The 14,529-nt window shown below is 34.6% G+C and overlaps 1 protein-coding gene across 2 annotated transcripts in view; it reads left to right on the forward strand.

Moving 5' to 3' along the window:
* The first annotated feature begins 246 nt into the window (after positions 1-246).
* The window catches only part of LOC135201853 (alpha-(1,3)-fucosyltransferase C-like), a 19,903-nt gene continuing 5,620 nt past the window's right edge, over positions 247-14,529 (forward strand). The window contains exons 1-4 of one of the 2 annotated variants that reach the window (XM_064231144.1): positions 247-384; positions 1,254-1,513; positions 8,976-9,082; positions 13,390-13,693. In XM_064231144.1, coding sequence (XP_064087214.1) covers positions 1,490-1,513; positions 8,976-9,082; positions 13,390-13,693 — 435 coding nt within the window. In that variant the 5' untranslated portion in view covers positions 247-384; positions 1,254-1,489. Of the gene's footprint in view, positions 431-1,253; positions 1,514-8,975; positions 9,083-13,389; positions 13,694-14,529 lie in introns of both variants that reach the window. The other variant, XM_064231145.1, reaches the window with a different exon arrangement.

Consider the following 14,529-nt stretch of genomic DNA (forward strand, 5'->3'; position numbering starts at 1 on the left):
TAGTTGTTATAAGAGATAAATTTATTGGGCTTCAATATACTTAATATCCGATCTGCTTGCGCATATTTCTTCAAGAAAGCAATTTAAATAACCTGGCATCTCTTATAAAAAAAAAAAAAAAAAACATTCAGTAATTCCGTTATAATGATTCAACGCAACGTCGCATCTTACCAAGACTATGTACCGGTCGACTCTGACAATCATTTTGTCAGAGCAACTCAGTCATACGCTGTCACTTCCGTTGGCGCTGGCAGGTAAAAGCTGGCAACGTGGGCGGGCGTCAACTTACGGTGCAAAGTCACGCCTTCGACGAATTTCCAGTTCCGCCCTGCACTCTTGGGTTGGGGAAGGTGCAGTGAAGACGTTTCGCGTGATTCCCTTTCGGTACGAAAACCAGAGATAGAATTGCTATTTGTTTTGAGTTCTCCAAGTTAGTGCTGTTTCGTTATGTGCCCTCGTTACTACTCTGTGAAATTTGTATAGTCGTGTGTGACTGATTTCAAACACGGAGAGATATACCTAAACACACGCACACATTATAAATATTATATTATATATATATATATATATAGATATATATATATATATATATATATATATATATATATAAAATACTTGCAGGTAGCGAAAGACAGCCCATGTTATAGAAATGCACGTGCAGTGATGGCTAAATGTGACTATACCAGCAGCAATTCAGAAATGCAGTCTTTTGATATTTTGAATTAAGGACTTTGTGTCTACATATATATTTGATGCAGTTTTTCATAACTTGAAGCTTTACGAAGTATGGTGCTGGTCCCGTATAAAGTTGTTTTTGCGTATTTATATATTTATGCAAGCGAGATGTTATGTATTGATTGATAACGTGTTTTCAAGTACGAATGCACAATTGTTTAACACACACACACACACACACACGTTAGGGATGAAGAACATCGATGTCTCAGGTTCCGATTCTTAAGATGCTTTCATGTATCGCAATTCTACAGTATATAAAGGCATCGCAGAAATGTTCCTTGTGATAGTACTGCATTCAGCTTGAACAGCGTCCTATTCTAAAAAAAAAAATGTTATTTACTGTTATGGCGCGGATGATCATCCTTGCCAAGCCCGTTATTATCCAGCTCTCATGGTGATTCAGCGATTTATGTTGCGTCAAATTTGCAGCCTTTGTTGATAAATCTGTTCGCAGCTGACGGCATGAAGAACGTCCTGCAGAATTCAGAAAACCTTTAAGAGGATTTTTCTAACAGTTTGCAGAGTTTTAAGCAGATTCACAGCTTATACAGAAGCTCAGCGAACAGAGTTGAATGTCTCACTGGCGAATACGCAAGGAAAAACTACACCCTAAAACTCACCTTCTAAGTTTTACAGCTCGTGTTGGTTCCTCCAGGTGCGCTAGACCTTGAAACAAACATTAAGTGTCAGTCGATGACCATGTAGCCATCTTCACTCTCATGATCAGACTGAATATCTGGAGGAGGAGAAAATGAAGCGCAATTTGAAAGTTGCGGTAAGTATCGAGCTATTTTCATTCTTCCTCGCTTTCTTTCTCTTAGTTTATCGCCGAGTATCAAAAGGTTATCTTTAATTTTCGTTCTCAGACGAGTCTTTATTTGTGAAAAATTGCTTTGCTTGAAAATGTAGGCTACACGTTGATTTTTTTCCCCTAAAATAGGTTCTGAGTTAAGGATATCCTACCATTTTCGTTATTAAATGTATTAAATGTTTCTGAATCTCTTAAGTATGTCTTCCTGTATAACTACTCCTGCTTTGTCTCAACGATGAATGGCCGAAAGTGCCACCGTGCTCGCCTTGACTGCCTTAATTTCATAAATCAAGCATCGTGATGTATTGATGCATTTATTAATGAAAAGAATATGGGAGATGGTCAAAGGATGGAAGTTAAAAATATATATATGGTGTATCGTAAGAAATTTTAACGAGAGCTGCTTATTCATAGTGGATTCTGCTTTGACTGAGATGAGGAGTCAGCCACAAAAGCTGAAATGTTGAACGAGAGGAAGATGACGGATAGCATAAAGAACAGTGGAAGGTTTCACAACAATCATTTTGCTTATGAACAGTAACAAAAGAGGAACATTCAAAGGGCATTAAGCAACGTAACCAACCAAAGTTACCTTATGGAAGCAAAATGTAGGTAGTACACGTAAATCATGCAAATAATAACGAAAAATAATTGCATTTAAGTCTTGCTGTCACACTTGCGAAATTTCCGTCGACTTTTTCTGAGTTTGTCGTCGACTTTCCAAAGAAGTCGACGTCCTTCCGTACTCTGGTTGTCACACGTTCTTCTTCATACCGTGGTTGTCGTCGTCAAAACGTAAACAAACCATCTGAGCTGTGACTTCCCGGAATGGTAAAACAACTATACTCTGTTTTTTTTTTCCAGCTGTCCATCCGCCTGTGGTGTTTTCGCATGGTAACACTGCGTCCCGGGCTTTCAATAGTTACGCTGTGTACGTTTTAGGTAAATAAAACGATATCTGGGTGTACATTTGCAACTGAAAAGTGTTTTAATAATTTACTGAATGCGAATTACACCGTTAATATTCGAAATAAGATATTATTCAAAGCCCGGCACACAGTGTTACCATGCGCAAACACCACAGGCGGATGGACAGATGAAAAAAAAACAGAGTATAGGCTATGCTTTATAACACAAAGTAACTAGTGGGTCGTGCTTGCATGTGTTTAATGATGCTGCATAGAATTTATAAAAAAAAAAAAGTCTTTGGGTTCGGTCCTGGTTAAAATAACGTGAAAAGTTTTATTTAAAAAAATAAGCTAGGGCTAGCCTAGATAGGCTATTCGTAACCTTGTTTACACAACCACAGTCAGCCTATATTATAAATTAAGCTAGAGAAACACTGCAAAAATTTTAAAGATTTTTGTTTATATTATTTGCTATTACAGAAATAATAATAATAATAAAAACAATGGGAGCAGACCTAGGCTATATAACAATCTGATATTCACTATATAGCCTGCTTATCTGTATAAAGATCAGCAAGTTCAGGAAAGTTTTCCCCGAGTCGCATGGTGATCTCTTGGTAATTGTTTTCATTTAATACCCTTTTTCATAAAACTATCATGCTTATGGTCCCATAAGCATCGTCGCTCTTCCATATCTTCGACCAAAAACTGTTCTGCCAATCTTGTCCACTGTACCAAGAACTCCCTCTTGCATCTGATGACTTGAAATGCGCGCTCTCCGAGATATAAACAAACAATAAAGTCGACGGTAGCGAAGGGTTGAATCCGATCGGTACCGTTTTCAAAATTCGTGACGACGACGTCGTCAAAACATGAAAAGTCGACGTCAAATTCAAAAGTCAACGGAAATTTCGCTAGTGTGACAGCGCCTGTACGTAAAGTACAACGGACCGAGACAGGGGAATAATTAGTAGATGCAATTGACGAGAGGTGCCTAAAAAAAAATTACGAACAAAAAAAGTTATAGGCTACCATAAACTATAATGGCCAGAACTTGTAGCGAAAATTCAGAGTGACTTGCAATATATATATATATATATATATATATATATATATATATATATATATATATAATTGGCGAATAGGTAATCGCCAATCGCCGGCAGGGAGGTGAGGAACATTCTCTCTCTCTCTCTCTTTCTATACATATATATATATATATATATATATATATATATATATATATATATATATATACATATATCCATTCAGGAAATCGCAGACAACCACATCAGAAGAAACATTTATTATAGACGTTTCGCACATACAATGTGCATCTTCAGTCTGTTGAGATAAAAACACATACATATTAGCATCCAATAATAGCAGGATTCTTAATATAGTAAAAAGACTAAAATTAACTTAAAATTTACATAAAGGACTAAAAATTGACAAGTAAAACTAAGAAGTAAAAAGTACAAATAAAAAACAAATACCAAGGCGCAACCACCCGTTAGTTCGGAAGGAAGGAGGTAGAATGACTAGACTTGGGCAAGAAGTTAAAACGTTAACTATGCCAGATCAAGCGGAGAAGATGAAACTCCACTATTCAACGAGGGAACAAGACGTTTAATATATAATGACTTTAGAGTGGTTATGTAATCAAAGTCTTTAACCGAGCCTAAAATAGAGAAATGTTGTTTCTTCACCTCTATCTTGCAATTGATTGCGTGGTTTTTTATGTTTGAGTGTTCAGGCCTACTTAATTTTTGACCGGTCCTAAAACTAAAGCCCATGTGACTGCAGTATCTCATCTGCAGCAGCCTCTTAGTCGATCCAACGTAAATTCCGGGACATCCAGGGCACGTAAATTTGTTTACCACGTTGGATCGCATGAACTGCTTCAGACGATCTTTGAAGCAGAAAAAAAGAGCCTATTTTGCATGGGTTGTTAGATATAAGTTTTATATTTAGACAGGGAATTTCACTTTCAATAATTCTAGTTAGGTGTTGTGAAAATTTGCTATTGTATATATATGGTATGGAGACATACATTAGTTTCTTTGGTACGCCTATCATTGGAATGGGTGGTTTAAAATGGAAAGTTAAAAGTTTGTTAACAATATTAAAAAATACATCCTTAGGGTACGAGTTTTGTTGGAAGATATTAGATAAAAAATCCATTTCTTTATGAAAGATATCCCAGTTTGATGAGTATTTTATTGCTCTATGAACCAGAGTGGAGATTGCATTAAGCTTAAAACTCTTTTGACAAGAGCTATAAAAATTATTAAAAAGTCCCGTATATGTTTTCTTTCTAAAAACTGAAGTGTTAAAAATTGACTGATCCCTAGTTATGCAAATATCAAGAAACGGTAAGGAATTACCGTTTTCGAGTTCCACAGTAAACTTAATGTTAGGGTGTTTCAAATTAATAAACTAAAAATTGTAAAGCTTGCCATTCGTATCTAAAAAGGGCGAAGGTATCGTCCACATACCTTCTGTAAAAATTCTTGTTCAAGACTAGACATAAAAAAATTTGCGAATAATGGACCCAAGGGAGAACCCATGGCCACACCATCAACCTGAGAATATAATTTATTGTTTAAAACAAAGGCTGAGTCTTGAACGGCAAGTGCTAAAAATTGCTTGAAAAGAAGCTTATTAAAACCATGAAATAAAAACTCTTCACTTGGAAATATTCTATCAATTATGATGTTTATTGTTTCATTAATAGGGACATTCGTAAACAACGACTCCACCTCAAAACTGGCCATAAAGAGTTCACCATCCTGTTTAGTTATTTGATCCTGAAACTCGTAACCGTTTTTCACATTGTATTGGTTAAAAGAAAACTCATTTAAAATAGATACTAACAATTTAGATATATTAAAAGATGAACTGTTGTATGCCGCCATAATTGATCTAATAGGCAAACCAGGCTTATGAATTTTCGGTAGTCCGTAAAGAATGCTAAATGAAGAGCCCGAGACAAAAAGTTTTTGGTATGTATTTTCATCTAATATGTTTTCATTTTTTAGTTTCCTTAAAAATCTGTTAATTTTATCTTCACGTTTATAAATATCTAAAAAGTTAGGCTCTCCTAGAAGTTTAAATTTAGTATTATCGGAGAGAATTTCTTCAATTTTAGTTGTATATTCAGTTTTGTTTAAGATTACAACACCTTTTCCCTTGTCTGGCTTACAAATAACTAGATCATCTCTTTTTCTAAGTGTGAGTAATAATTCCAAGTCATCTTTTCTAAAGAACGGAGTCCACGAGACCTTCAGTTGAGAATAGGTCTTATGGGCCAAAGAGGAAATTTTCTGTTGTAAATTGCTAACATTTATATTTACATCAAGTTTGATTAGACGTTGAAACAACACTTCCAATGGATAAAAGAAGCTGGCATAGTCAGGTCTATAAGAAGGTAAACAAAATTCAAGCCCAAACGAAAGTAAAAATTCTTCTCTCTTAGAAAAAATGACTTGGAATTATTACTCACACTTACAAAAAGAGATGATCTAGTTATTTGTAAGCCAGACAAGGGCTTACAAATAACTAGGGCCCTATAAACTGAATGATTGTGTATGGGCTTGTCTGAATGCAAAAGTATGCGGAGTTTCGTGGTCTGAACGATCTTTGTTCAGACTGAATTCGATGCGAAAATCGTTCATACTGTGTGAATAGTGTGTGCGTTTGTCGATAACGAAAATCGTTCAGTGTATAGCGACCCTGAAATTTACTTCCGGTTCAGATGACCGGATCCGGCTATCGTAACGTCTATGGGGCCCTACACCTCAGGTTCTCTACATTGTTCTTCGTCAGCGTTCTTCAGTTTACCTCCACGCTGATGTCCCCTTTTCTTTAATCATTTGCTTTCTTATTTCGAGAGAAGAACTGCTCCAAGTAGTCATTTTGGGCATCCAAAATATCCTCTCAATCAGCTTAGAAGACACCTCCAGTTCTCTAACTTTTGTTTTCAATAGATTCTTCAGTTCCTCCACGCTACTGCCTTCCTATCTTCTTGATCATTTCCTCCCTTATTTCGAATGAAGAACTTGCGTCCATAAGTAACAATACAACTATGGAGTTGCTGAATAAATCCACAATCGCAGGAACCTCGGCCCCATACTGCTTCGTGAAGTAGTTCATATTTTCATCAGTAAACAATGACAAGTTATCTGTCATTCTCATGGTGTACTTTTCCCTCTGGGAAACCTCTTTTAGTCGATCTGCTTCGTCATCCAGTTTACTTTAACCATACGAAAACACGAAGATAATACGGTACCAGGCGACAGTGATTCTTTCTCGCAGCAGATATGAAATTTTCTTTAAAAAAACTTTTTGCCACTAGAATATAAATATTTTAAAAAAGGCAAGAAATATAAATTTTGCGGAAAATCATCATCATCATTTCCTTTTTTCTCGTCGTCGGGAGATATCCATTATATATATATATATATATATATATATATATATATATATATATATATATATATATATATATATATATATATGTGTGTGTGTGTATATATATATATATATATATATATATATATATATATGTGTGTGTGTGTGTGTGTGTGTGTGAATAAGATACAGGTAAAAGATTAGAAAATTTTAGTGTTCTTGGTAATTTTCGTGAAGAATCTTTATTGAGAATCTCCGAGTCGATAGAAATATATATAATATATATATATATATATATATATATATATATATATATATAATATATATGTGTGTGTGTTTATATGTAATATATTATATGTGTATATATATAGTATATAATATATATATATATATATATCATATATATATATATATATATATATATGTGTGTGTGTGTGTGTGTGTATGTGTGTATATTAGGGGTGCACCGGAACTTGGTTCCGGCCGGTTACTTGTGGCCGGAAACTCAAATTTTAGCAAGTTCTGGTTCCGGCCGAAACCGGAACTTTTATTTTACATCTAAGCAGTAATCATAAAGCTTACATTTCTCAAATCTAACTATTTGCATTTATTTATAAATCTTGATATTTTTCATTTATATACACAATTTCATTAAGAAAATATAAAGTTGTTAGTTATGTAATGTAGTTCTTTTAAGATCTTTTAGTTTATTAACTATCAGTAGAGGTGCAGAAAAAGTACTGGCCCCATCAGTTCAAGTTGCTGACTCGTCGGTACAGAATGGTCTCTCTCTCTCTCGATATATATATATATATATATATATATATATAATATATATATATATATATATATATATACATATATATATATATATATATATATATATATATATATATATACAGTCAACCCCTCTATTTGCGGACTCCAGATTCACGGACTCACGTATTTGCAGATTTCTATCTGGAACATATACCCCCATTATTCGTGGGAATTTACTTATTCGTGGTATTTTTTCTCTGGGATGTATCCAAAAATTCATGTTTTTTTTTTAACAAGAATTTGTGAACATTTTTAGTGGGTTGAACATTTTTAGTGGGTTTTTCTTAAGCTTTAACTTACAAAATAGGACATTTTAAGTGTTTTTATTATAAGGGTTTTAACTATTTCCGGATTCTAGCTGTAAGAAGACTGGTCTGGTACCCATCCCTGCAAATACATGGGAACACTGTATATATATATATATATATATATATATATATATATATATATATATATATATATATATATATATATATATATATATATATATATATGTATACATATATATATATATATATATATATATATATATATATATATAGTATATATGTTCCAGTTCCGGCCAGTACTTGATATACTGGTTCCAGTGCATCCCTATATATATATATATATATATATATATATATATATATATATATATATATATATATATACCGACAAGGAGAGAAGGCTTCTGGGTATTCTGAGGAAGTCTTCACGACTCCAGGATCCTTCGAAGCTGTTTTCAGCTCCTGAAGCATTCCTGGAGAACCCAATGGCCATTTCCAAAGGTTCCAGAGCCTGGAGATCGTCTTGAAGCCTTTGGAAGCCCCAGAAGCCTCCTCCGGAATTTCCCCCAAAGAAATCTTCGAAACCTTGCGTCTTCGATTTCTTCTTCATAAAACTCTGTTCTTTAATATTGTGCAAGACATTCAAAGGCGACAGAGCCGGGATATTGTCTTGAAGCCTCGGATACCACCGGAGTTCCCAGAAACCTTCGGAATTCCCAGAAGCCTTCGGAATTCCCAAGAGCCTTTGGAATTCCCAGAAACCTTCGGAATTCCCATAAGCCTTCGGAATTACCAGATTCCCTACTGTCACCCCTGGAACGGACAATATCCACTTGGGAATTATTTATTATTATAATATGTAATAATTATAATATCTCTTTTCTATGATGAATTGTTCTTATTCTGTTGAACGGCTACTTTAATGTTTATTAGATTTGTAACAAAAGTTCAAAAAAGTTTTTAAAGAGGCTAATCTATTGCAGGAAAGTTCTCATATATTTATTATCTTATTTGCAGATACTGCAAGCGCTGGTGGTGCTGTTGTTTGCGTCACTTTATCTCTATAATAATCTAGATGGCAGTAGTGTCCACCGCTTCGTTACCGTTGCTCAGAGTTGTTTTAGGTTAGTTTGTTGAGTTTGGATTTATTGTGGGAAATGGTGGTACTGTTGCACATCATAGCAATACACAGTCACACCCTGCCTCAAGGTGTAGTGTGTGTCCTTCTTTTCTTTCTTCTGTTTTCTTCCGTTTCTCTTTATTCTGGGAGTTAGGTTTCAGAATGCATGCCGGGTTCAACAGGCATGTAATTATGACCTAGCTGAATGTAGGTGTCTTATTCTTCGCACTTTATTTTGTAGTTAATTATACTGTAGACCTCCTTTTAGCTCCTCTGTCTGTTCGTTGTATGTTCTGAAACACTGCACACACACACACATATATATATATACACAAAATTACATATACATACTATACATATATATTAATACATACATACATATAGATATACATACATACATACAACATACATATACTTATAACTACTATATATACATTTACATTTACATTACCCACAGTATATACATATACATATATTATATAATATATAATAATATATATATATATTACATAGGATATATATATATATATATATATGTATGTATATGTATATGTGTGTGTAAACGGAGAAAGCAGGGGAGTCAACCAAAGTGATAAAATGCAAAGGGAGCAGGAGCAGGAACAAACATGGCGAAGTATTACAATTTATTCTGACGCGTTTCGCATTCAGCTGTGAATGCATCCTCAGGGTCTGTACAATAAATAGTGACCAATATAAATCATATGAATTTGCAAGTTGTCTAAAAGTCATTTACAAGTTAGTTAAAATGAAAACCAAAACTTCACACATAAGTAAACGTACACTAAAAATTGACAAAACAACACGAGAAATTACAAGCACAAATATTATTAAAAGTACAAATAGAAGGACAAAATACAAATTTAAAAAAAGTTTGAGGAGCGCTGTGGATCGACCTCCCATGGCAAGTGATAAACAAAAACTAAAAGAATGTACACGAAAATAATGGCCAAGAAAGATACAAGGGGGTGGAGGTGGACTGGCTGTTCAACTGCGGAACAAGTCGTTTAATGAATAGACTCGAGGACCAATAATTCATTTGGGCTGGAGGTTTGACCCACGATAATAAATCATCATATTGAATGGGAACTTTACATTTTTTACAATGTTCACGTATACTGGAAACATGGAGCCAATTATGAGTGGATTAAGAGGAATAAGTTTTACATTTAATACACCAAAATATATTTTTTACGATATTTGTAAATTTGGGCCTAAAGGAATCATCGTGCAAATTTGGGAATCGGGCATAAAAAGGAAGCTTTGGAACATTTATTTCATTGGCGTTAGTGCAAAACTTAATTAAGAACCTTGCACTCATGTCCCGTGGTATAGAGGACAAATTTTCTTGTCCCAGATGTAGTCTGGGAACTTAACGTGGGTTCTTCTCAGAGGATGATGAGAGCTCGTACAGACCACAAGGGTGTTAGTTTCCGTACTGAATGTTCACTATCAAATCCCGAAAAGCCCAGTAAACGTGCACATAGGAAGAAATGTAAAGTTTCCATTAGATATGAAGATTTTGTTATTGTTGGTCAAAACTCCAGCCCAAATGAATTATTGTTCCACGAACGTCTATTCATTAAACAACTTGTTCCGCAGTTGAACAGCCAGTCCACCCCCACTCCCTTCTATCTTTCTTAGCCTCTCTCTCTCTCTCTCTCTCTCTCTCTCTCTCTCTCTCTCTCTCTCTATATATATATCATATATATATATAATATATATATATATATATACATTCTTTTAGTTTTTTTGTTTATCTCTTGCCATGGTAGGTCGACCCCTAGCGATCCTCAAATATTTTCTAACTTTGTTTTTTTTTTTCTTCTTCTATCTGAACTTTTAATTAGCATGTGTGCTTTTAAATTTTTGTGTTGTTTTGTCAATTTTCAGTGTACTTTTACGTATGTGTGTGAAGTTTTGGTTTTCATTTTAACTAGTTTGTCAATGATTTCTAGGCAACTTCCAAATTCATATGATTTATATTGGTCACTTTATTGTACAGACCCTGAGGATGCATTCAGCTGAAAGCGAAACGCGTCGGAATAAATTGTAATACTACTTCGTCATGTTTGTTCCTGCTTCTGCTCCCTCCTTATATATATATATATATATATATATATATATATATATATATATATATATATATATATATATATATATATATATATATATATATATATATATATATATATATATATATATATATCAATATCAATACACAACCACGTGCAGAACAAAAATAAATTTCTGACTCATATCAAGATCAAACCCGGGTCTTTCAATTGAAAGACAAAACTGCCGCCAACTTAGCCACAAAAGTCATCAAAGAAGTTGAAACCTAAGTACCACTGTACCTAAAGGCGGTAGGTACACGTACGCGACTGGTATGGGGCAAGCTTATTCTATATACCTTGGTATGGGGTTTGTCCTGCCGGGATTAGCGCGCGCTCCAGTCCGCTTGGGTATTGCCCATACACGCAGAGGACTTTACTCAACTCATATTTTGAGAGGGCAGAGTTAATATGCAGTGGCCTTGTTCCTTTCAGTCCTGTAGTGTCCTGATATAGTGAGTGTTTTTAAATCATGGCACCAAGTAAAAGGAAGATAGGTGCAATAATGATAATACCACTCCTGCAAGACGAATACGAGCATGAAATATGCAAGAAAAATCGTAAAGTATGGGTGAAACTATGGCTAATAAAAAGAGGTTTTAACCATATGACTTAAATGAAAGAATTAAAGGAAAATAACCCGGAAGATTATAGAAATTATTCAAGAATGACTGATGATGACTGGGGTGTTCCTAATTTTGATTGCTGCTTCAGGTGCAGTTAATCGGGTAACGGAATCCATTCATATAGTTTTTGAGGACCTCTGAATATACAGTATGCTTTTCAGCTTTTTCATTTTATTTAACCTACCCAAAGGTTTACCTGCATTTCAGAATCTCTCTCTCTCTCTCTCTCTCAAAGTGATATGGAATGTATCATTCTCAAACGTACTTTACTTCGTATAACAGGAATCTAAGTTGACTCTGGAGATGAATGAATTTGAATATCGATGAAAGGTGTGATATGGATCACTATGGACAGATTTCCTCTCAAATGTTTTACTAGAGAAATTCACAGTCGTTTAAGAATGTTAATGTTTTTATCGCCACGTTTGTCCTTTAAAATGTTTTACAAATTAATTGTAAAACTAATTTTTAGTAGTCAAAAGATACATGAAAGGCTGGCAATTTTGGCTTTTACAAAAGCTGTTTGCATCTTTATCTATTTTTTTTACATAATTCCAGTAATTGCTCATAAGCTGCTTGTCTTTTTTCTTAATTGGAATAATCCGGACTTCGTATTTGCTACAAGCACGTTAGTGCTCTGTACAGGGCCAAAAAAATCACGAATTAAATCGTGAGATAAATACTTGACTGACTGCGACATCCTTTCACAATAGCAGTACTGTCCCGACTCCCACGAGGAAATAGGATATTGTACATGTTGAAACTTTGCCTCAGTCCTTCCCAACACCAGCAGCGCCAGTCGCGACGCGCCAGTCAGTTCAACATGCTGAAAGGACGGGACAGGACTGGCATCAATAGCCCCATACACGATAAAGACTCGCGTACGTGTATGGCCGCCTTTTAACTTTACCTGCACATACTAACTGCCTAGCATACCAGTGTTTTCCTCCAACTTCCCCCGACTCAGCAGTGACCCCATTGACAGCATTTCATTCGAATTTATCCTTTCTTAGGCACAATGGTACTTAGGCTCCAACTTCTTTTATGACTTGTGTGGCTTGGTTGGCCAGCGGTCTTGTCTTTCAATTGAAAGACTTTGGTTTGGTCCTGATGTGAGTCTAATTTATATATATAATAATATATATTATCATATATATATATATATATATATATATATATATATATATATATATAATATATACCTATATATATATATATATATATATATATATATTATATATATATATATATATAATATATATATATATATATATTATATATGTTAATTTATATATAATATATATATATAATTTTTAATATAATATATATTATATATATATTATTTATATAATATATATATATCATATATATAATAATAAATATATAAAATAAATATTATTAAAAATAAATATTAAGTATATTTATATATATATATATAATATATATATATATAATATATATATATGATATATATGTGTGTGTGTGTGTGTGTGTGTGTGTGTGTGTGTGTGTGTGTGTGTGTATCGTTAAATTACATCAGCCCCATATTTCAGTTTATCGAATAGTACGACGGGAAAATATAGAAACCGCAATGACTCCGAAGTGTACCTCGACTTGCGGTTGGGTCGCACCGGCGTATCCAAGGTCCACCGTCATCCTGAACTTGCAGTCGTCCATAAACGATTACTGAATGAAACTGCAGCATCTGATGGACCTCGCAAAAGCAGTTTACGAACCTCTCTTGGTGACGCCGCTCCTTCGGTGTATATTAAAGAAATGCCTAAGGAGTTTTACCACACCGACGAAGGATTCGACCTGAGGAACTCGTCACTGAAGAAAATACTGATCTGGAATGAGGTAATTGATCGGAGATTTATAACAATTGTATAAATGTTGATATTAACACTAGTATAGTAATAATACATTTTTTCTGTGATCTGTTCCCTACAAAAACAACACAGCATTCATTTTTACAGTCGTCTTCTAATTGAGAGTGATGTTGTTGGAGAATAGTTGCACTTATGCCAGCACGGCCTCTTGCTCACAATAGTTGTTTGTCGCAATAGCTCTCTTGAAACCAATATCTAGGATCAAATTCCTTTTTCTGCTAACTGATCGAATCAACCCTTTTTCCTGCCACTTATGAACTAACTTTGTTTGCCGTTGAAGCTTTGTTTTGGTGAGTGGACTACTTTCATTATGGATCAAAAATCAGCCGGGTGACACTTCCCTGTTTTCAGACCTATTATGGAAGTCATAACCCACAATATTAAATAATTCCGTTATAGGTATTGTGGGAACTATTTCGCAGCAGGAAAAGGAGAGAGTGTGTTCATAACATTAATAGTTTTTGTTTGTTTCTTGCACGTATATTCAGTTCACCTTCTATGACAAAAGTGTTCCTTTACCTCGAACGATGGGATCTGAGAGAGGTACTTATTTCTTTTATCTCGCTTCTGTCTGTCTATAGAGATTCACATCAACCGTGCATTTGATGTCTAGGCCAGTCCCTTACGACGCTCCTGACTGGCTGTTGATAAACCAATCACAGGGCTGGAAGCCCTCAGTCTCTCGAGAGTTCACATAGGCAGGATGTATATTCCACCTCTGCTGAGGGATACTTTTGAAAGACGTATCCGTCAGGAGAGGTGGAGCTTAGATCCTACCAATGTGAACTCTCTAGAGAGACTGAG

The sequence above is a fragment of the Macrobrachium nipponense genome, chromosome 28 (genome assembly GCF_015104395.2).
Source record: "Macrobrachium nipponense isolate FS-2020 chromosome 28, ASM1510439v2, whole genome shotgun sequence".
Lineage (NCBI taxonomy): Eukaryota > Metazoa > Arthropoda > Malacostraca > Decapoda > Palaemonidae > Macrobrachium > Macrobrachium nipponense.